We start from the raw sequence: 24,637 nt of genomic DNA, 5'->3' as shown, positions 1-24,637 counted from the left end.
TCATTTCTTTTAAACATCGCCTCAGAGGACGAGATGTGTATAAGAGACAGGGGTGGGGGTGGGGGTTGAGCCTGGAAAAAGCTTGAAGCATGTGGGCCACTACATGATGTCATGTCATTAAGATTCTCCTAACTGCAAACAGTTTAATCAAACCCCAACAAGTTCCCCTGATCACGTCCGATAGAAGCGGCTTGTTCCTCCCTTTTTGTCTCCACCAGAAAAAACTTATCTCTGAACGCAAATGGATAATGTGAAGACGAGGCCGAGGCATTTCTGCTGCAGATAAAGAGTTGGAGGGAAACCAAACCACCCAGATAGTCCTACCTCCACCTTTATCTGCGCCGACAGGAGGGCCTCTCACGCCCCGAAACCGGCTCCCACGCCCTAACCAGGGAGTGTGTTACCATGGCAACTGCCATGTACCCAGACCTTCCTAAAGAACATGTCTCAGCTACATACAGCATCCATAAACAACAGACGCACGTGCTGATAGAATCATTGTGTTGTTGTTAAAATATGAAGTGTTAAAGTCTATGCCATGCATAGCATTGAAAACAGTGTGGATGTGACTGAGGACACGAGGACGACACTGTCCATATGTCTCTGCTCATGATTCGGTGTCGGAGCATGTGCATTCATCAGTGCTGCTGGGAGAAGTCACTGCACCTTTGTATTCTTGTTTATATCCTGTACAACATGGCGCTGACCTTCTTCAGCTGCCACTTAACAAGCTTTTGCAGCGATTCTTTGGATTTAAATTCAATGAATCCAGAGTGTGAAACTCCCCAGGAAGACGCATCTTCTCTTCAAAAACAGCCTGTTATTAAGGGATGCAGACAAACCGTCAGGGATTAAAGACAAACTACAGCTGCTCTGTCGCAGGCATAATTTGATGTGCAGTGTGTGTGTGTGTGTGTGTGTGACACATCTAATAAAAAATAGATATCACCTCTCCATATCCTGGAATCTATCTCAGCATATGAAACAGAAATCCACAGAATTTAATAAGTCAGATAACATATCATCAGCTGACATATCGCAGTATTAAATTCCGATCCATGAGACCATCACGCATAAATCCAGGAGGCTATGAGATTTAACAGATGGTGAACATTCGGTTTATTACGGCATTATGAGATGAAGCTCTGAGCTTATTTTAATAGACAATAGAGAAGTCAAGTTTTATCTTACTGTTGAGTTCTGTTAATTAAACATGTCTGACCGAGAGGTCAAAAGTCACAAATAAAGTCTGTGAACACAAAGAATTTGTAGGAAATGATAGATTATTTTCTTCTAGAGACGTAAAGCTGCTGCTACGAATGTACTTTAGTAAAAAAAAATATAATAAACAACTGAAAATGTCAAATTAGTAAGTTTTTTCCAATGATATCAATAAAAATTTGTATATAATTGTGCATATTTTGTTGCTTCTGTTCACTGTTTTCTTTTTTAATAACAGTTCACAGTAAATGTTGTAAAAAATAAAGGTCAGTGGGTGTAATCCGGGTGTGGCCCATCACTGGACAGAGCAGGCAGGTTAGCACCAGATAAGAAAAAAGTTCAACCCGTGCTGTCAGGTCCAGCCCAGATGTCATCACAGTATGCTAATGAGCCGGGGGCCTTTAAGTGCGGGAGCCGAGCCGGGGGACCGGTCAGGAGACTGTGACCCTGACCAGGACACGTAGCAGAGCCTTAAAATACAAACACGTGGTGGAGGGAAGGTGTCGGCGAGCCGTAAGGTGAGTGTGTGACAGAGACGAGGGCTGAGCTTCTTGTTTTACACTTTATTCACATACATACAAAGTTAATTTAATATCATCTTTAACATCATTATTTCCACTGCTTGACCTTCTGTGTGCATCACTAACGAGCCGTCATCTCGCAGATTACAACAACACGCTGCTGACAGTTATGTCTTGTGCCCCGGACAGGATATCATCTTATACTGTAAGTTTATTAAAGAGACACTACAGTATAGATGATGTACTATCCAGGGTTTCATTCAGCACACTCTCAGGCCTGACTGACTGCAGGCTGCTCACGCTGCTCACAGAGGAGGGCCGTCAAACCGTTACCATTACTGAGTTTTAGTAATGGTAAGGGTTATATGGCCCTCGCTCAATGTCATCTGGACCAGCAGGATGAACAGGAGGAGAAGGCCGATTGATGTCTTATTCATGAGCTGTCTTTTCACCCTGTGTGTTTTTTTTGGTTTTTTTTCATGTACTTGTGGATGTGTGTAAAATAAAAGCTTGTGGCTCCCAAACAAATGAGCGCCTCATTACTGTGGTAAAAACACATCTGAAGCAGAGTGTGAGCGCTCCAAACGTCTTTGTGTTTGAAGGATTGCTTTAATGCGCCGGCTGACATACATCAGTTGTGATATTTTCAAGCAGCAGTTGGCTTGTCTAAGTGGTGATCTCTGCTGCGCAACCGGCTTGTCTAATCACTGGGAAGCAGCCATTGCAGAAAGAGCTTGAGGGGTTGACACAGCTTCTGTGAGACATTCAAGGCCTCTCCCTCGCTCTCTCCCCCTCCCTCCCTCCCATCGCCCTTGCTTTAGGCCACTGGCTGGTTATTCATCAAGATGCCCCGGATAGAGTAACTGTCGAGTTAACTCGCAGGCAGCGGAATGAATCTAATCACCATTATCTGACCCATTTTAGCATCAGGTTAGTGCTCCATTTTGCCATCCATTAGGGAGACAATTCAGCCCTCAGGGGCAGAGCTGGGCTTTATAAGAGCCAAAAAAGCAGAGGGAAGAAGAGGGGGGAGGGGGGGAGGGGGGCAGGGACGAGGAGAGAGGAGAAGGAAAGAAGCAGCGGAACAAAAAGTGATAGTCGGAGGGATGGATGGCCACACTTCAAAGGCAGCGGAGAAGGCTAAAGTGATGTGGGAGTGCAGGGAACAAGGGGTGGATGGTACATCAGGGACATCTGAGTGAACATGACTGTGCAGGTCCCACTTCAGTTTATCTACAGTCCGTGTTTGCACGAGGCGCCCGCCAAGTAAAAAGCTCTGAGAGCCAAAGATAAACCATCGGCCCTTTTCACAGCTCGCCAAACCTGCGCAGCCATAAACACGCTGTCATACTTGTGTCAAAACATCCATTTGATGAGAGTCTGTGTCATGTTTGTTACCTAAAATATATCAGCGTGAATACATGCCTATAATTCACGACACTTTATTTTGCAGCTCATGTAAGCTGCTTTTAATCACCATGTTTTCTCCTCTTAGCTGGATTTGGGCTGCCCTGGTGGCCTGGAGGTGAAGGTCTGACAGAGACGTCTCCAGTTCACGTTGGTTTGTGACCTTTGTTGCACGTCACCCCCCCCCCCATTTCTGTTTCCCTCATTTCCTGTCATCTCTCTCCTGTCTCTCTACTTTCATATAAAGGCATAAAATGCCTCCAAAAAAAATCTAAAATATATATTTAACAGAATTTTATTCTACAACAACAACAACCACTATAAGAATGACTACATCTTAAAGGTGCCATCTTTATATGAAAATCTTTTACGTCTCATGGGACTGCGTGACAGTCGCTGCTGATGCAAACATCAAACTTTTGAGTACGGTTTCTTCTCTAAAGAGGTACAAGCTCAGTGGGAGCTCCGAGTCTGTGGATACAGTATATGTCACCTCCTCAGACTCATGATCAGATCTTATCCTCCAGTTCTGCCCTTTGCAGATAAATCCAGCAGGATCCGTCTCCACCTCTTCGTCTCCTCAGGGTTTCGCTATTGAAGTCTTTCCTTCCTCTTCACTTCCTCAGCTTGACTGAGAGCTTCAGCTTCACATCCCTCAGGTAGATGTGACTCAGGTCCTCGCCGGCCTCTCGGGCGATCCGTGCTACCATCTGGCCGGCCGCGCCGATCACCATCTTCTACACGCACAAGAAATGCAACCACAGACATCAGAATCCAGTGAATAGACGGGGCCATAGGTTTTATGTAGCAGGTTTAAATTAATTTAAAATATCCCTGTGGAAAACAGTACTGTGATATTGGGAGATAAAGCATAAAGATACAGCTTATTATGTTTTGTAAAGTCAACTTTAAGATGATGAAATTCCTCCCTGTGTGAAATATTATTTAACTGTATTCATCCAAACTGCATTCAAACATTTTGAACAGAGGTGTTTAGTCCATCACGCAATTTCTTATTCTGATGATTCATTTGAACCTTGAAACTCTACAGTTCAGCCAATGTATTTGTACTTCCTGTCAAGGTCGTGTGTGACGCTTGTTTTCCACAAAGAAAAATGTCAATTTGATTTAGTTAAAGAGAACTGAACAACGTGGATTTGTAGCAGGAACTATTCATAAAATAGATGAGATGATTTCTTTGGTCGGTCGTTCAAGTCAACATTTCGGTAGTTCTTCATTTGCGGGATGTAGAAGCTGAAGAATCGTGTTGGTCTGAGTCACTCTCCTCGGAGGTCAGTGGCCTCGAAACATTTCTGTGGCACAGATGTAGCCTCAAATATTCTTTTTCATCAAATATGTATGGTTCGGAAGAGCTGCTCAAATATTTACAAGTTAAAAACACAAGGAAAAAAAGGAATCTCAAGTTCTGAGGGAACAACAGATAAATATCAGGAGCCATAAGAGAAGCTTCAGATGTCACTTCACTTCCTCCAGTCATGTGCCTGCCACTGACTCAGCCTCCTGAATTAGTTTAACAGTGATATTTCAAATGGTACTATTTTCTAAGTTAGTCTGTCTGTGCTGCATTCACAGTACATCTGATCACTGTGAAAAAGAACTGCGGCACAGGAGAAAACATTCATTCGGGCGTCCAGATTGTGACAATAAACAGGCTCTGTGGGGTTTTTTCGCAGGATTTGATGTTTGACATTTGCATTGGCCAAATGTGATAAAAATCTGAATCCATCCACTTTAACTTTTTTAAAACAGTTTTGGATGTGGGCAAACGAGTGAACACACAGGCACTTTCAAGTCAACACACTGACATCCTGTCATTCTGTCACTTTTCCAATATGACAGTATTAGATGGACGGAGAGAGAATGTCATCGACCCCAGAGTGAGAGTGCAGTGTTACAGCAGCAAAGTCTCATAAAACACAAAAATATATGAGGTCCTGTAGGCGTGAAAAATATAATAAAAGTGTATACAAAACCTATCTACTTTAAAGCTACATATTTTCCTCTTCTTCTTCTGTGTTTTATTTGAAGTGTTGATCCATCAGAAGATATATTTGTGGTTTTAAAACCAAAAATCATCTCAGTGTAGTTTCACATCTCCTCTCTCAGGCTTCTCCCTGGAGCTCTAGTAACAACAGGTCAGTGAGCCAATCAGAAGAGAGGAGGCTCCGAGTCTCTCTTCTGATTGGCTGAGGGCGTGGCTGAGAGCGGTGACTGCTTTGTTGTGACATCACAAAGTTCTAGAAGTCCTGACGGCTGGTTTTAAGGCTCAGTTTCTGAATACAGGCTGTGTGCATTTCTCTGTGGACTGAGGCTTTGATACTTTCACAGTATTAATATAGAAGCTAGACCTGATCTATAATCACACTACACATGGACAGAGACCTTTAGACTGTATGAGAGCTTTAAATAACCAGCTGAATATACAGTATGTTTACAGATGAGTCAAAATTGATATCCACTACAAACAGAAACAGAAACCTGCAGAGAACACTTACCATGTGAGTTTCTTTCGTGGCGTGAAGTTTCACTGAAATATCGAGCTCACCGTTTTCTCCATCCTGCCACAGTTCAACAGACTGAAAACAAAGACATGTAAATGTTAATCTACAGATTCCTCAAAAAGCCAATACAGTGAGAATTAAAGTGAAAAGATGTGGACAGTGAAACAGGAAACGCCACCTGCCGAATTAGAGCTGTGGCCATTGCTGCGTATCCCAGAATTTTTTGCTTGCTGAATATTTTTTGTCAAATATTTGCTTTTGGATTCATGTGTTTTTATTTGTCAGAGAACACTCATGCCCCATATGATAACCTACTACAATCACCTCCTCGTGGTCGTCTCCTCCTCCACTCAGACTAGTTTCAGGTCACATCCTTGTTTATCCAGAGTCATAGAAAATATCAACCATTTGTGTGAAATTTTGTCATAATTGCTGCGTGAACTCTGTTTTGTGAAGTCACCGCAACCTTGACCTTTGACCTTTGACCACCAAAATCTAATCAGTTTGTCCTTGAGTCCTAGTGAGTGTTTCTGCCAAATTTGAAGAAGCTCCGTCGAGGCGTTACTGAGATATCGTGTCCACGAGAACGAGACGGACGGCGAGCAACCCAAAAAAAACAAAGCAATACGCCTCCGGCTCAGACTGTCGCCAGCGCCGAGGAATAATAAAATCTACAAACCAGTCTGACTCCGTACCTGTGGGAGCAGGAATACACAGTAAATACACACCAGCATGATAAGTAACAATAACAACAATGAAATTAAAGCTTCAAAAGGGAAATGACGTGGACAGAATGGCCTCTAAGGTTCATGTAGAAGTGAGGCAGGTGGAGGTCGGGTCCAATAACTGCAACATGTCAGCACGTGGAGTGAAAGTGAGTATGAGGGGCTTTAAATAGGCCACAGACTCAGTGCGGTGAGATGTAATAGCTGTTGTCACTTCGCTGTCAGCTTATCATCACATGTGACATAGAGTGTCCCTGCAGAATCGGTTCATTAGTCACCTGTGTCATTGAGTAAGGCACTTCCTGGGGCAGATACTCCAGAAGCTTCTCTCTGATGATATTGGTGCAGACTTCCTCTGGACTCTGATCGGTCAGGACCTCACTGTGGTACTGCCACGGTGCGGGCTTAGCGGCAGCCATGAAGTAGCTCTAAAAGAGTGAGATAAAGCATGGTTATTAGCATTTATCAAACTAAAACAAAACGAACTTATAGAAAAATAAAAATGAGATATTGAGAATAAACTAACACTGAACTAAAGCTAATGCGTCTGCTGGTGAAACTAACAACATACTTAAAAACATAGCCAACACCTACAAAGGTCTTGTCTTTTAACTGTGCGCAGAGGTTAAACAGCTGATTACAAATTTAATTTCAGGTCAGTGTTAATTTGGTTCTACTCTTTAGTTGAGCATTCAGTTTCTGTTCGAGTTTCATTAGTTTTCAGAAAGGGAGCATTTCTTTAAAGGTATAATCACAGAACTTTTGAACATATTTGCACGTTTACAGTTTTTCTTGCTATGACAATAATCGGATGTGTACCTTCAGCGTCTCCACGTCCTGACTGTCCACAGAGGACAGCATGAAGACATCTTTGAAGTGAGGCCAGCCCTCCTGGCTCTTCAGTGTCTTCAGCTGCTCTTTGTTCAGCACAGAGTTCGTCTCAGCGCTGCCCTCAGGCTCTGCGATGTGCTCGTCAGGTGAGAGCTCCGAATCCCCCTCTGACCTCTTTTTGGCCCACGGAGGCTTGATCACTGGCCTGACCCTTATCCTGCGTCCATTCACCATTCCACATGTCAGCCCTGCAGTGATATCCAGCAGCTTGTCCTTCGCCTTCACCAGGTCCACCTTAAAGAGAGCGGAGCATTAGTGAAGAGCTCTGAGACGGCTCGGTGCAGGAGAATATGTTCAAAGAAAGTCTGGTGATAGCCCAAGATTTTCTCTTCCCTGCAAAAGACTGAAAGTAACAAAGTATTTCCAGAGGGTTCAAAGCCTCATACTGTATGTTTTAATCCTGTGTCTCATTATAATAATAATAATAATAATAATAATAATGTTTATTTATAGAGGACTCAAAATCAGAGATTACAAAGTGCTTTACGAGGATAAAATAACAACAAACAAATGCAAGCAAATTAATCCAGATAAAAAAAAAAAATCATCGAGGGGGGTTGTTCCAGAGTCATGGAGTCCTGACAGCAAAGGCTCCGCCCCCTTTACTCTTGACGTCAGCCTCTGAGGCTGAAACATGAAGCATCAACACTGAAGAACCAGAAGCTGCAGTTCCTCTAATGACCACTAGAGTCTGGCTCCAACAGTGAGTCAGTCCCCATAGACTCCCATGTTAAAATGTCCAACTTTACAGCAGAAACAAACATGTTTACACCCTGGTACAAAAACACTTTTGGCCTCTAGAGCTAATTTCCTCTTTCATGGCAAATGTTTAACTGTAAGACTTTAAAGCCTTGTTAAGAATTTCTGCATAATTGAGGGCGTGGCCTCTTTGAGTGACAGGTGGGCGAGCGTATGCTTGACACAAACTGACATGCACTGAAGTCTCAGCTCCACAAGCCCCTCTTCTTTGACCATTTTCGGAATAGCTGGGAGTTAGGGGCGGAGTCAGACACTGCCAAGATGGCGACGGTGGAGCAGCTCACTCTGAGCTTCAGAACTGCTCTTCAGAAACCTGAGGGTGACGTCACAGAGGCTGCGTCCATCTTTATTTACAGTCTATGGTCGATATATGTCAGACAGTATTGGCAGATGAACTAATACAAGCATGTCCAAAGTCGGTCAAGTCCAATTTTAAATGGACCGCAGCTTCTTTGCTTGTGGCCTGTCACAGTTTTTCCTGTTCATCTCACAAAGGCAGCTGTCCTACAATTCACAGACATGTCTACAAATGCAGGTGGAACTAATGTTTTCATAAATAGACAACACATATTTGCCGCTTGGTAACAGTCATGGCCACAGCAAAGAAGCGTGAGGTCGACATGCGAGGGGCGCCACTTTCAGGAGCGGTGGGCAGGTCAATATTTTTTTCACTGAGAGCCAAAACTGATGCGTTTGTGTCATTAGCCAAGAGGCTGTGACTGTGATGAAAGGGTTGAATGTGAAGAGACATTATGAGACCAATTCATACGGGTGGAGAAGTGAAACGTCTTGAAGCTAGCTGAGACTCGCTGCAGTGGCTTTTCACATGGCACAGCCCCCGGTATTTTCACATTATCAAATCACAAAATATTGAACATTGAGGCTTATCCATTAAATTCAGTTTTATTACAACATCTGATAGAGAATACCTTATTGAGGACCAGGACAGCTGGGATGTCTGGGTGCTGGGCGAGGCACTTGAGCACCTCAAAGTCAAGCCTGCTGCTCATCCATCTGTCTGCCACATCCACCACCACCACCACTGGAAACAGTTCCAATTATAGTCCACTCTTAATGTTCAGTCTACGACACAGAAGCACCAAAAAGAGTAACTCTACAAATAAATGACTCAGGGTGAGTACGTGTAATACCTAGGTCAGCTTCTTTGACTGTGTTCAAGGGATCCACAAGCAAAGACTTCTCCAGCTGGTGTCTGTGAAAACAGAGGGTTCATTCATCCATCACACTGTATGATAAGACTGTGTGGAGACTACAGACTTTGAATATAAAACAGAAAGGCACCTTTTAACCTTTGACGGAGTGGTGAGACCAGGAGTGTCCAGTAAAATCTATAAAAACAAAACATGTGCATTGACTTGAACATTTGGCTTTGGACTTGTATTAAAAGGCATCAGGAGAGACGTGAGAAAAAGCTCTTACTATCTGTGTGTCATCCTCTGTGACGACGCCCAGCGCACGGGACCGTGTAGTGTGCACTTTCTTAGACACGGCAAACACCTTGAAAAAAATGAGCACCGACTTAAGACAGTGAGCAGCAGCTCCGCCTCAGCGAGACAGATACATGAAAGTGTGGAGGATTAAAAGAGACACAGTTAAGACGGAGACCTTTCTGCCGAGGAGCTGGTTGGATAATGTGGACTTCCCAGCATTTGGAGGGCCTATTATAGCCACTTTCAATACTTTTGAGTTGTCAGGCTGATCTGGATGTCTCAGTAACAAAGACAGTTGTTCCCCTGAAAAAAATGGAAAATAAACAGACAGTAAAAGTGAATATGACAGCAGTAAAAACAGGAACATGAGATTGGTGGAAGGGTGACGTCTGCAGTATTTGAAAAAAAAAGAAAGAAAAAAAGGCTGGGCCAGAATGATCAGATGAGTTTAGGGATGTAAATCTCTGAGGCGGTGGTCTGGTTACCGCTGTCCGGCGGAACTGAGGCTGGGAGGCGATAAAAGCTGCTGTCTGCCTCTGCTGCATTGCCTTTCATCAGTCTGTTGAGAAACGCCTCTGATGTAATAAAACAAGCAGGAGTGAAGATAAATCCATTTCTCCCTCCTCTGCAGCAGGCAACATTTCCTGTAAAGACATTCAACATATCCATCACTTCACTGCCTGCAGCGCTGCAAGGTAACTGACTCATTGTGTTTACTAGGATGTTAAAGTGACTCAGTATTATTGTGCATTTAAAAAGTCCTTGTCAAAAATGTTTATCATAGAAGTTATCACAGAAACATCTCCTCCCAAAGTGCTGGAGCACTTGTGCAGACAGAGCAGTCCTTTGGGAATCACACAACATTTACTATAAATGTTTCACATTACAGAAAAAGGGCACAGTCATGCCCACAGATACAAGCCTTTTGGACCAGAATCCACCAATATATCACTGAAATAGCAGGGATAGATCATAAACTCTGTCCGGAGCTAAATACACTTGGACGCCATAAATCCATCAAACATACGGTGAAACCTTTAGCTAACTGGGTTCAGTGTCATGACAAGCAAACGGATAAACAATTAGAAAGTGGAAAGCTGCAGAAAGCCAGTCATCTCAGCAGTGGGTTTTGGAAGAATATCACACGGCCTGACAAACGAGGTAGAACAATATAATAAATGGGGAATGACTCTGTGATTTCTCTCATTACAAGAGACTGAGTGAAGACAGATTTAAATTTTTTGGGTACTGTCCATTTCAACATGTTATCATTTATACACAGGGTGGCAGTTATGAATGTGGAGGGATGGATGTGGTGAAGGAGCAACAGAAGTGAACACATGGACACTATTTTAATGTTTATTCTACAAAGACTTTGATTCTTCTATCTTTCTTTTTGTTTGTTTGTTTGTTTGGAGTTGATGTATTTGTTGCTTGATTTTCTTTTCTCCTCTGTTTAAAGTTGTTTGGAGACTGTTGGGTTTTTGTATTGTGGAGTTATGAAAAGTAATAAAATTTAAAAGAAAATGAATTAAAAAAAAATATATAAATATATATATTCTGCTGATGAAGAGTTAGTGGTGATAACACACCAACAAACCCTGTGGTGCTCCATGTGAAGAACAAGACTGCCAGCAAGTAAACATAGCAACAAGAAACACTGAATGTTAACTAAATTTTGTTTGTTTTGTTTGTCAATTGACAGAAAATTATTAATAATTTGAAAAGGTGATTACCCAATAAAGTCATTTATCAAGGCGAATGGGTCAAACATTCCCTGGTTGTAGTTTTTTGCTTATTTTATACCACAGTAAATGACGTAAGAATTTAATACCATTGAGGTTCGTCCTGTTGGTTGAACAACACAAGCAATTTGAAGACATGTTTCTAGACTCTGCAAAACTTTGATGGTCAGTTTTGACTATTTTTAATATTTAATTCATAGCAAAACTATTATTTGATTAAGTGAACAAATAAACACCTAGGTAAAAACAAACAAAAAACACTAATGAAAACAAGTAACCCTAGCTCAAACAGATGCACTGGTGTAGTGTAGGGGACCCCCTCAGGAAGTGTTTTAAGACATAAACATCTACTCCTTCGCCCTCATTAAAAAATATATATAATATATGATTTTTTACACATTGTTCATTATCACCTGGTTAACTTCTGGATACAAGATGTCCCCTCCTCCATTCTCAGTGTGAGTGACCTGGATTATTGTAAAAAATAATGTCTCCACATCTCAAACATCCAAGTAAAGGAAAGTTTGAGTAAATCTGAATATGTTCTTGTAAAAAGGAAAGAAAATGATGAATTTTATAAAGATAAATTACTTGTGTTTGGGAGGCTGATCCAGCAGTTTACACACACAGACTCACAGCTGTAAATGTGTAATTCCAAATAGAAAAATACAACTTCTTTCCCTCATACTTTGTCATTACGTGTGATTTGTTCTGTCAGCGGACACAGACGTACAGCAGCGTGGCCTCTCTGTCCTCTCTTTAATCTGCTGCTCAGCTGAAGGGCACTTTTCCACATTTTAGAGTCATACCATGCTTCACTATCGACACAACACGTTTCCTTGTTTAAAAAAAAATAGAAATGAGTGAGCTTCAGAAACCGGCCTGGTACTGACCCGCTGTCAGGAGCCATGACGCACTTTCCTGTCGAGCAGAGCCGACGCCCCGCGAGGAGAGGACGGCCGAGCCCCTGAGGAGCCGAGCCCACAGTCTGAGAGCCATGGAGCCGCGGCGACGCTCACCGGTGTGTTACAGCTGATATATCAGTAATTATCGATTAAGAGGTGAGTGCGTCTGTTTACATTCACATTGTCTACAGGGTGACACCATGTTGCTTTGACCAAAGACAAACGACTTCCGCTTTCAAGAGAGTCCTCACAGAGTTTTGGGGTGGAGGCGACACCGCCCCCTAGCGCCCGACACCTCGCATGATCATTTCCTCCTGCATGTTGTCAGACACCAGAGTAAAGCAGGGTCCTCACACATCCTCATTTGACCCTGTTTAAAGAGGTTGTGTTAAAACGGACCCAGTTTGAAATGTCTCTTCTTTGACTTGTATGTTTGTTTATATCTACATTGTTAGTATTTACCTACTGCTCCTACAGTGATACACAGAGACTGCAGCAGGAGAAAAAGCTTCCTGTCCAACATCAGAAATGACAGATGAGAGTCTAAGTGACCACAAAATGATTGAATAAGAATGAGTAAGAGCAAAGCACCAAGGAAAGAGATAGAATAAGAGGTAAAGGATGAGAGAGAAGATAATTCAATTTAGAGGCACTAAAGAGAGCAGAGAGAGAAAATCATTCAGGTGGAAAAAGCTGCACTACAGGTGGTGAAACCATTTTGTAAAATAATGACAGGCTTAATTTACATTAACATGCACATCAATTTGTAAAATAACTAAATAAAATAACAGCCATGCATCATTTTGCAGCAAACCCTCCCTCAAGACTGCTGGGGCCCTGGTTGTGGAAACACCTGTCTGCAGCAGGTAGGATATTCAGAGGCTAAAATCAGCCAGTGGCAATTTCAAATCAGCTCATCACAATGCACAAACACATCTGCCGACATGAGCAACTCGCAGTTTAAAATGGATGACGGCGCTCAAAGGATCTTTTGGCTCTGGTGATATTCTCCAGATTACCCTGTGAGGGATGGTACGCCTATAACCACAAATCAGATTGCACAGCGCAGAGTTTTTCTTTCCCTCTTGTCCCTTGAGTACACACAACAGAGCTTATCCCCGAGGGTGCTTGAAGCACAGTTGTGACGATACTGTTGAGGATATATGGAGCATTCATGCTTAAAGCAACATGCCAACCTGAGGAAAACACAGAATGCTCTCACAGTCACACCCTACAACTCCTCAGTACTAATTCACAATCACAAGCTTATGTAATGACTTGATAACCATGGGGTCTGTAAGGTTAATCATCAGACTGAAAGGACAGGTTTGCATATTGATTGATTACTGTAACACGTTGTTTTCACTCTGTATGGCAAAGCCTGGCAGAGCAGATGTCTCCCCGTAGTCCATCAAACACGCCGGCTGTTTGTGAGTCCTGGAGGACTTGCTCGGGGCGGAACAAACACCTCCACTGGGGAGGATGATGAAGGATATCAGGTAGCTCACAATCTGTCATCATCTAACTCTAAAAGCTCAGCAGCAATGCAAGGGCAACAAAAATGGTGCTTTTAGCAGACACTTACTGCCGAATTCCAATTGAACCAGAAACCAAAAGGATATTTAAGGATCAGTAATGTTTGAACTTTCTCTCTATCTGCCTCCCTCCCACTCTCTCTCTCTCTCTCTCTCTCTCTCTCTCTCTCTCTCTCTCTCTCTCCCTCTCAAATTCATTCAAGGCCTTTTCTCCCTGCGGGCTTTCCTCACATGGCCATTTCACGTGGGAGTGTATCAGAGTTCTTTCTATGACTGCATTAACTTTGGCCTTCAGAAAGAGCTCTCTCTCTCTCCCTACAAAAAAGAAGACAAAAAGGCTTCGCCTGCAGACCATTTAATCATAAGCTGTAGCCCACTTTGCCATTTGAAGTGCACTTGCCAATGAGATTCAGCATAGTGTTATGGAAAACCTCTCTCCATGCGCCGCAGTTCAGTGTGCTGCTGATTCCTAATCAATCTTGTTTTCTATAATTGAAACAGGCCACACTGTATTGATAGGGAACAGGTCAAATCTGCAGCTGAACCAGGTGACGTCAGACGCAGACTCTTTTTGTTGATTTGCTAATAGCACTGGCTGGTACTGGACATGCTGTAACTGGCAGCTTCCCACTAATAAGAAGACCTCGCTGCTCATGAGGAGAAGCAAAGTTCATGGAATAAGAAGCACGAGCTGTGGCGGCATGTCAACAGGGAGCATAGGTGGGAAATAACAATCTGTCAGTGCGTCAGAGCATCCATCACTCCATCACCGCTCACTGCAGTGAGAGGCGTAATTCAGCACAGCTGGCTGACTGTCTATAAAACAGCTGCTCCTGAACTTTCTCATGCTGAGAACTCCCAACGCAGATAGGTTATTTGCAAAAGATCCCGCAGATTAATGAATGGATGGATGAATTTCCACATCTGATAAATGAGAAAGCAGTAGATTTAACTGTTATGTGATGCCCTGAAGGTCCCCCAAGGTCCCTCGATTCAGCAATCGCTGCTCTATATGTTCTCGTTCGGGGCTGCTTTTTTAAAAGAGGTGATTTAGCTCCCAAACTACCCATATAGGTCACACTGATGTTCTGATTGTACAATCTCTCTCTCAGTGGGGGAGATAAAGGGAGAAAAAAAACTTTTATTCATTCTAGACTTGCAATCGATGGGACTTGTCTGTGAAGTGGATCAATAATGCCTCCCTTTGAAATCATCAGTCACGTCAGTGGTGAATTTAAAAAGCGTAATTAGGAACAGCGTTCTTAAACATCCTGTATTGACGTCTTCTTTGGTATGGAGAAAGACACCATTCTGCATCATTAACTTTGTATTATTGCCTGATGGAGCCTGCTGCTGCTACTTCCCCACCTGCTGAACTCAGAGCGCTGTGTGTGATTGGGCTTTCAGACCAAATTCTCCCCTCTTTCACTTGCTGATGGGGGAATTGAGGCTTGCAGGCCTAAATTGGCTAGAGTATTGTAATAGGCCCGGTCCATACTGGAACCCAGACCGTGGAGTTATCCCTTCGCAGCGCTGTGTTTCAGAGATGTTTGTGGAGTCGAACATGTGTGCATTTCCCTCTAATCATCTTTTTTTTTTTAATTGTCTTTGTGCAGGCTCTAAGCTGACATGACACTACGAGGCCGTGAGCACACATTCCTATAACTCGCCGCAGTCTTCAGTTTTGTCCATCTGTCTCTCTCTGATAATAAAATGGTATCAATACTGTGGAGAGGGCAGGTGGGCGAGTGTAATGGAGTAATTTATTTTAGTTGTCACAGAAATATAAGTCTTTGATTAGGGAGCTATACACATCAGGCTGCACAAATAGAACCTTTCATCAAATCACAAAGCATGTGACACTATTGACCGTGGAGTCTTCTCACTGGATTTAATCTTCCCAGCAAGATGCATAATACAATATGTGAAGAGCTCAGTGACACACAATCCAACTCAACGCAAATCTTGTGCGAGTTTTAGCCGAGTATGTGTTACATTTGAGCCACTAAGATGCAGAAACAAGCTGGATTTTTGAAAGGTAAACTGAAGACAATGATGCATGAAATAATGATTATCAATGAAAAACGGAGTGCAGTAGAGATTTGTGTGTCCTCTTGAAGCTCTGAGTTTTTCAGATTCAACCTGTTCACACATACACATAATACCCCTCATGTTATAGAGCCAAACTTACAGAGTCCATTTTAGTTGCTAAAGATCCAAAAACCAACTTGAGCAGTGCAAAGCAACAGAGCTGAATGTGTGTGGTCTCAACATCCCACCCTCCTGACAACACTGCATACAGCTGTGGCGTAGTGATTTAAGTGAATTAGCCTTCACGTTCTGGTGTACGAACAACATCAAGATCAATGAAGTAATATAGAGGTTTATGGCTCGCCTTTACTTTCCAGGCAACAAGTCCCAAAAAAATAAAAACAAAGAACCTGAATATTTTAGTGTACAAACCTCACTTATGCAGATGTTCCCATTCAGAGCAACCATGGCTGACTGAATGACTTTATGAGTGTGAAAATGATGTGAATCATATGCTGTGGCCTTCACAGTCACTTGATCTCAACCCATCTGAACACCGGTGAGATATTTTAGAGAGAGATGTTAAACAACACTCTCTATACCATCATCATCAAAACTGAAGTCACACATCCTCAGTCATGTTGGAGAATCTTTGCACACTGAGGGCTCGTGGTGCCCACAACACACTTTCAGTTACATTCAGTCATAGATGAAATATTCAGGTCAAATATATAAATATAAATAAGCATAAGCATATAAATATTACTATCCACCCTTTCAAAATGTGTAAATGTTAGATTATGGGATCATGATTATTATTATTGGTTCATTAACGTGTACGCAGATTTTTAACATCTGGTCTTGGTGGGGTCGATATCATATCTATAAATGTATCATATACACTGATTAAATGTTTTGTTGATAAAATCTTAATTTCAAACTGCTGTCAAATAAATGTAGTAGAGAAAAAGCTACAAAAAAAAGTACTCAATTTAAGTACATCAGAGTTGTACTTAAATACAGTATTTGACTGAGGGTTAGTTTAGTTTTCACCACCGGTCATATTACAACTGAGCCACCACACCCCCATTAAATATTATTGTTTACATTTCAATAGCTTTTCCTACAGAGCTTGTTAACCAACCCTGCCCACACACAAATGTAAAGTATAGTATGTACATATTTTTAATTTTCATACATGAAATGTATGTAAAAATTATAAATGAAACCTATTAGAAATTGGAACAATTTCATATTTTGACATATATGTCAAGCCCATACAAATATGAAATATATATGTTTATGTATCCTATGTTACTTAAATATATATCCATCCCAAAGCCTGTCAGTATATGTTGATATTATAAACAGTCGAGTCCAAAAGTCTGAGACCACGTTCCCAGAATGAGAAGATAGACATGTTCAGAATTAATGAGAAATTAATAAAGAAACACATAAATAAACATATTTAATTTTAATATGTAAGTTGCTTAAATAAACTTGCATATATAAATTAAATATATATTATTAACATATATGCTCACATGTTACACCAAATAAAAATATATGGGTATTTCACATATGTTGTAAACTTATATCTTCATATATCCAGAGGATGCATATGGAGACGACAGGGTTGTTTATCCACCTCCATCTCACAGGAACAGCAGAAGAGCAAGGCAGATACTGTTATCTGTTTATGACACAAGATAAGGCCGTCTCAAAAAAAAAAAAAAAAAAAAGTCAAGTTGTTTTTTTTATTTTTCTATTGAACCTCCGCTATAAAGGAACGAGAGGGTGTCTTGTACAAGCTGTAGCGAATCGTTATTCCAGACAGGCAGCGTGTCTGACACCTACATTGTCCAAACAGTCTCTCCAGCCGGTGATTGAGCCCTCTGTACACAGACCTGTGGCATCAGCAGCCCCCTCTGTACCGCATGCTGAAATACCGCCACTGCTGTGAAAGCAGAGGGGATGAAATGCACTTAGTGAGACAGTAAACATCGGTGCAGCTCTCAAACTAGCTTACGTAGTTTATGTCTCCTCCTCTCTGGTGTATTTGCTGTCTTCAGCTGGCTGCGTCTCCTGGAATGTGCACAGATGCAGTTGCCGCTCTGCGGGGGGGAGTGGGGGGGGGGGGGGGGGGGGGGGGGTGGCTGTAATCGCAGTTCATAGTTCAACTCTGTCGTTGGGTTCAACTGAGCAACAATCAGACAGCAAGTCACATTATTCTCCTGAACGAGATGATCACGCTTGACACTTGAATAATCTGTGCAGGGCTTTTATTATGAAAAATTATTGGTTTCACAATAGAAGAATAGAATAGAATTTTTTTTTCCCCTTGCACATTAAGAGGTTTGAAAATCGCATCTTAAACTTTGAACCACAACTGTTAAATTTCCTGACAATTGCCAGTGTTGTTACACAGTTACTCTACACAGTGACTCTCAAAACTCCCTCCACCAGATGCTTTTAGTCCACGCTGAGAATGAGTCTGTACCATTAATGTGTTCAAGGGGATTTGCTTTTCAGCACATTAGAATACACTTAACTGGCATTGAGCTGTCTTTGTGCCTGTTTAAATGATCTCTGAGAGCAGGTCTTCGGGTGAGAACGTTTTCTCCCTGTTTCCTGTGAATAGCACTCCTGCTTCCTGTGTTAGCGCTGTGCCACCTGTATGGGGTTAAAATTGGGGTCAGACCTCTTGATGGAGTCTGTTGTTTGGGGGCCCCCCCCTTTTTTTTTTTCAGGAGCTGCTTGTGCCGGGGAAAAGAAAAGCTGTCAGGTTTTTAAGGCCTCTTTTGTCAGACATCTTTCAACGATGAATGATTGGCATATCTCCTGCCATTTCCCCCTTTTGTTTGCGGCCATTGAGTTCGAGAGCAAATAGTGAAATTGACCATTATGTGTGATGTGTTTGCAGCCTGCGCGTGTGCGTGTGTGTCTGTGCGTGTGTGTGTGTACGCAAAAAGGCGAGGTTGTTTACAAAGGAAGCATTGAATTAGAAAAGGAAAATGTCAACTTTTATCATGCTACTGCACAACCATTTTGCATTAGTCAGAAAATATCCCCTGAAGTAGTGTAACATCCGCAGAATGTGATTGAGATAGAGAGGGAGACGGGGTGGGGGCAGAGGAAGAAGGGTGGGCCACGGTTTGAAAGGCGTACTTGAAAGTACTCGTGTGTAAAGAGTCCTGAGGCAGGTCATGTTGCCGTGTGACAGAGCAGCATTCGTCTTGCTGTGTATCTGACGTCCCAGGGTCTCATTGCGAGGGTTTGCCTGCGCTGCGTGTCGGCTTTCTGTAATTAATAGCTAGTAGCCCCCTCACCCCATCGAGGGACCAGGTGCTGCTCAGATCTCGCCCTGGCACGGAAACACGGCAGATTCGCTTGTAGTGGGTTTCACTGTTATTGGAGTAAAAACTCACAGATGTCACCAACATCTCTCTCTCTCTCTCTCTGTCTCTCTCTCTCTCTCTCTCTCACTTTATACTACGTCTCAGCTGACTGTGTACATATAAACACACAGTCCTAGACCCAAAACAAAGAGATGCTTAATCATTACTGTGAATTTTAATGGTCCGCTGCTGATAGATAGCATGTTGGTAAAAGATGTGGTTCATTTAGTGTACTTTGTGTCAAGCACCATTGTACTCATGTCCTGTGCTGTTTAGCTGTGCTTGCGGCCCTGACAGATTGCCATCCCGATGGGGAGATTTACCCAGCCAGCACTGCCTGTGGCACTGACACCATCATTAGGCTTTGATCAGCTGCAGTCTGCAAGGAGAAGAAGAGAGAGTAATATTCTTGATCTAATTACTAGGAGACATTTCAGGCGGTGTAATGTGTGATTTAACCTCTTGTCAGAGGCTATAAAAGGAAGCTGGGTTAATCTTCCTGGCAACCTCTTTTCCACGCAGGGGAGAGTGCCTTTAAATTTCCATTTCCCATGAACTGGTAAAAACCACTATGCCAAAGCAGTATGCTGACACGCCACTGCAGACTTTCTACTCAAAATCTCTCAAGGCAAGCATTCTCTGACCTTTGAATGTTAGCAACAGCTGGTTCAGGAACTCATGTGCTATGTGCATTTGGAGAATTGCAAGTAGGACAAAAAAGCTGTCCTTTTGACTTCTCTATGCTTCTTCCAAATGGATTGTTTTGTACCTCCCTTTGTCTCTCTCTCTCTCTCTCTCTCTCTCTCTCTCTCTCTCTCTCTCTCTCTCTCTCTCTCTCTCTCTCTCATTTTCTCTCACTCTCTCTCGCCATCACCACCCACACACTGCAGCACGATGAGTGCAGGAGACTTAATTGAACAAATAGATCGTAAGTGGAATCGAGGGGTTTGGGTTAATCAGTCAAACATAGTTAAACAATTCTTTGGACATGAAGGGATTAGTCTTGCCTATATTGAGCTCATCAGAGCCCATTCTCCCCAGCGCTGGCTGGGCTTTTAGGGCCAAGGGCCACGGCCTCTCTGGCTCCATGGAGAACCACACACGCACCCCTCAGCATGCTCCATTGCCTCTGAATTCCCCACCACTCTCCTCTCCCTTTGTTACCGAGCACAATTGGAATGATGGATTAGCAAATTAAATGTAGACCCTTCTATTCATGGCCGCACCAGCTCCAAGTCTCATTCACTAGATCTATCACAAACTTAGTTTAACATGGCGACCAGGTTCACTGCATGTCTATTTAAATCCTTCAGAAAAAGTGTCTTTTACCTTTAAACATACTCTGAACAAAAACAGGTTCAGTGACTCTTTCCCAACAGAAAAGCTCTCAGTATCTTGTTTTTACAGGATGACTTCCTGTACATTTTCTTCCCCCTTTTATTACTGAGTGCTGATCACACTGATAGGAAGTGGCCCTGATATGATGATGTGTAGTGTTGGCAAGCTCTCGGTGCACAGCTGCAACCAGCCTGAGCCTGCTCTAAATTACCTGTGTCATTGTCCCGTCTGTGTTCCTGAGAGCAGAGCACTGACCCTGTCGGCCCGCACACCAGATTCATGTGCCTTTGAAATACCGACATGTTTTTTCCCAGTTTGAATTCATTAGATATTTGGTATTTATATCAAAGTTTGCATTTATTTGTTTTATATGATTCACTCTCAGGTTCCACTAGTCAACCTGAGCTATTTCTAGAGCACATTTAAACACAGCTTGAGCTGACACCAAAGTGCTAACAAAGAACAATTCAAATATATATATATATATATATATATAATAAGTAAAACACAAGGAAATCATAGTATATCTTCTGTACACAGAAACATGTAAACATACTAACAAAAACAAAAAAATATCAAGGAGCAAATACACCATTATGAACATGACATCGAACTAAAAGGTTAGCGAAGTGAAAGAGCAGTGAATAAAAATGTGTCTTTAGCCGAGATTTAAAAATCGAGATGGAGGGAGCTCACCTGATTTCTAATGGCAACTGGTTCCATCATTTTGGAGCAGCAAAGCTTTAACCAAACATCAGCTTCCGAGGCTGAAACATGAAGCATCAACACTGAAGAACCAGAAGCTGCAGTTCCTCTAATGACCACTAGAGTCTGGCTCCAACAGTGAGTCAGTCCCCATAAACTCCCATGTTAAAATGTCCAACTTTACAGCAGAAATAAACATGTTTACAGACTGGTACAAAAACACTTGATCTCTAGAGCTAATTTCCTCCTTCATGACACCTGTTTATATAACTCACCTGTTTACATTTAATTAAGGACTAAAGATATGGAGGATTGAGGGCGTGGCCTCTTTGAGTGACAGGTGGGTGACCGGCATGCACCGAAGTGTCTGCTCCACACACGCCGCTCCTCTTTGACCATTATTTTGGATTATCTGGGAGTTAGGGGCGGAGTCAGACACTGCCAAGATGGTGACGGTGGAGCAGCTCACTCTGAGTTTCAAAACCGTCTTTCTTTATTTACCATCTTTATTTACAGTCTATGGTTTTGACCTATATTTGTTTCTGGTGACTCTTTACTTGAATGCTGATGTCAGGCCACTGAAGCCTCTTTCAGGTGAATATATCAGACAAACAAGTTCACATTATTCACTGTATCCCTGCCACACATTTTGTTCCTATGTTGTAACTAGAGCTGAAAGAATACGCGGATGAATCCATTAGTTGATCAACAGACATTGTAATTTTCATAATTTACTATTTGTTGAAATAATGTCTTAAATAACTTAAGAAGACTGGTTGGTGTTAGATGACTAACTTTATTCATTCAGCATCCACGACTCATTTATCTTACTGTTTTCTTTCAGTGTGGTCCAAGTTTAATTGTGTGTTTCGAAGTTCAGTTTTTAAGCCCAGGTTTGTCTTTTTTTTCCCCACTAAGCAGTTAACCCGGCCCCTGCTATGTCTCACTCCCTCTGCCCCACAGTCCCTCCTACAGCGCAGTGTGGAGGGGTGGGGGTGGATTGCTGTGCTCTGTAGAGACCCCAATTAGCAGGACTAGCAGGCCTGCTGAAGGTCACTCCCTGAGCTTTGGTGTGAAAAGAGATGAGGGCTGGGCCGGGCAGAGGCAGCTCTCAGAGTGACGGGGCTGACACTCTCAGCTGGACCCAGGAGTTCTCACACAATAACCTCTCTTTCTTAACAGCAACAGCAGTTTGCATATCCTCCATTTTTGCATCACACAGTGTTGCGGGGGGGAAAAGTGGCCCCAGGATTTTGTTTAAAGGTCAAGTGTTCTCGGAGGACTGTCATAGTATATTGTGACCATATCTGAGAGATCCATTTGTCATTAGCGCCAAAGTCCCCTACTTCATCAGCCCATGTCTGGTGTCGGCTATCTAGGCCTGATTGATAGCTCTGTCCTCATTGAAGGGAACGGGGGTCGATGGCAAAAATTTGCTGCTGGGTGCATTAATGCAGTGTTCAATGGCATAGGCAGATTTGAGCATGCCTCATCAGTCTTGAATCATTGGACGGCCGCAGGAGATCTGTGTGAGCGAGCAAGATGCAAGAAAGCGCAAGAGAGAGAGCGATAGGAAAAGGAGTTTTTATCAGCTGGGCTAACTCTATTACTCATATGACTCTATCTCACTGGGACAGACCAGAGGAGGAGATTGAATATTTTGATTTAAGCTTTATGTATTCAGGACTATCCCCACCCACACACATACTCACTCACTCACTCTCTCTCACACACACACACACACACACACACACACACACACACATAGTTGTTACTATGAGTAGAAGATTTATTTGTTAAAGACTCATTTTAGTATTGATTCTTTTATCAGTTTAGATCTGCAGCAGCCAGTGCAGAATTCAGACCTGAACCACAGTTATGGCTCGATGTCGTAAATATAATAAAAGACATATAAAAACATAGATACAATATATTTTCTCTACCCGTGTCAATATGATACATGTGTTCAATACGTATTTACGCTGAAAACTTTTTCAAAACATAACACAGTATAATATATAAACAAAATCTATATATAAAACAGCTTGTGGGTTTGAGATGTCGCTGCAGTTTGATAAAATGTCAGAACTCTGTGCTAAAGGTGCAAACAAAACTGTTAAATCGCTCCTGTAATAATCAGTCGACAGTGCTGTGGTTGTGACATTTGGCTTGTGTGCTTTGGTGTCGTAGTGATGTTGCTTTTGTGCATCCAACCAGTACCTGTGTAGGAGTAAAGATTTTGGTGCCATGACAACACCAGTACACACCAGCAGTGTGTGCAGGCTCACAGTCAGACAGGCAGACAGACGGAGGGCCTTGCGAGCCTGGGAGGGCCAGATGTTCCCATGCAGACACGGACGTGAGATGTTTGCCACGCTAGGCCTGTGTTTGCCTGGCTCTCCACAGAGTCGCAGGCTGGCCGCCCGTTGCCCTGAGCCGGTGTCTGCTGGGGGAAGAGCTGGGGGTGGACGGGCGCTCACATATACACAGGAGACGAAGAAGAGACCACAAATGTTTTGTGTGTCGCCAGGGGCAAAATCTCACACAGCCCTGTCCGGTGGAGAAAGATCTCTTTTATTCCTCGGCTGGTCTGTAGGTGCGAAGGGGACTCGTTTGGTCTCGCTGGAGGCCAGACTGAATGTCAGCGCTGCCACAGAGGCGGCTGACCTTAGCAACCTGCCACAGACACAGGATGGAGACGAATCAGGTTTTATTGAACACACACAGCAGGATTTGGAATCGGCATGTAGGGATTTGTTTTTGACTTGTAAGGCTGCACTTCTCAGTGCAGCACAATATTTTCACCAGTTCTGTACATCACATCTCAAGAGTCCACTCCAGCTGAGCCAGGGTTCTTCAGTAGAGTCCTAATGAGAGCTTTTTGTTCAGCATGAATTAAAGGCCTGTCACTGGACCTTTATAAACCAACAATAAGAAATTAAACTATATAAAATAACAGGATTAAAGATGAAGATGGTTCACTGAAATTCTTTTGGGGGCAAGTTTTCATAAATAATTGAGTGGCCCTGAGTTATTACAGCATCTGAATTCTTAAAATTGATGGTATTCTTACAGATGTAGACGCCGCTCACACTTTCATTTCACCAGTCACAGGTAAGATTAAAGTGTCTAAACCAGTAGTTGGCGACATGTGAGCAACATGGCAACATTAAAAAAGAAGAGTGATGGTAAATAAAATGTGTTTTTAGTGCAGAAGAGTAAAAGGTTGAATCGTTTGAGTTAGTTTGGACCATGAGTCTAATTAAGGTTTTTTCTGTGTGTGTGTGTGTGTGTATTGGTTTATGTACAGCTCATATGGGAGAGAGGGCGGTTAGTATAATGGCACAGAGGATAAATCTCTCGCAGCAGGCCTGTGCAACACTGGAAGCTGGTTTTGTGCGTTAAGCCCTTTTAGGATGATTTGTGAGAGTCAGCGCTTGCACAGTGCTTCCTAGCAGAGCTGCTCTGACCCCAGCCCCCCCC

At 42.7% G+C, this 24,637-nt stretch overlaps 2 protein-coding genes and 1 long non-coding RNA gene across 3 annotated transcripts in view; 2 read left to right on the top strand and 1 right to left on the bottom strand.

Moving 5' to 3' along the window:
- Positions 1-1,769: 1,769 nt before the first annotated feature.
- On the bottom strand, positions 1,770-12,268 carry eral1 (Era-like 12S mitochondrial rRNA chaperone 1). Its single transcript, XM_023418372.2, has 11 exons — positions 12,136-12,268; positions 9,983-10,141; positions 9,673-9,800; positions 9,487-9,564; positions 9,349-9,395; positions 9,198-9,259; positions 8,976-9,088; positions 7,216-7,521; positions 6,675-6,824; positions 5,666-5,746; positions 1,770-3,886 (listed from the first exon to the last, which is right to left on the bottom strand). Exons 1-11 carry the CDS (start codon positions 12,239-12,241, stop codon positions 3,764-3,766), a joined length of 1,353 nt encoding a protein of 450 aa, XP_023274140.1. The 5' UTR covers positions 12,242-12,268; the 3' UTR covers positions 1,770-3,763.
- On the top strand, positions 10,136-11,272 carry LOC147818447 (uncharacterized). The gene is made up of 2 exons (XR_015437965.1): positions 10,136-10,192; positions 10,780-11,272. It is a non-coding gene; the product is annotated as an uncharacterized LOC147818447 (long non-coding RNA).
- Positions 12,196-24,637, top strand: part of fam222ba (family with sequence similarity 222 member Ba) — a 28,748-nt gene continuing 16,306 nt past the window's right edge. Inside the window, exons 1-2 of the mRNA XM_023418185.2 lie at positions 12,196-12,303; positions 12,957-13,013. The gene's annotated coding sequence lies outside the window, so the exon portion shown is untranslated. The remainder of the gene's footprint in view (positions 12,304-12,956; positions 13,014-24,637) is intronic.

The sequence above is a fragment of the Seriola lalandi genome, unplaced genomic scaffold (assembly GCF_002814215.2).
Source record: "Seriola lalandi dorsalis isolate HSWRI2012SDOR001 ecotype SW California unplaced genomic scaffold, Sedor1 jcf7180002054581, whole genome shotgun sequence".
In the NCBI taxonomy this organism is placed as follows: Eukaryota; Metazoa; Chordata; class Actinopteri; order Carangiformes; family Carangidae; genus Seriola; species Seriola lalandi.
The sequence above is the reverse complement of the archived record's forward strand: the minus strand, read 5'-3'. Positions and strand labels throughout refer to the sequence as shown.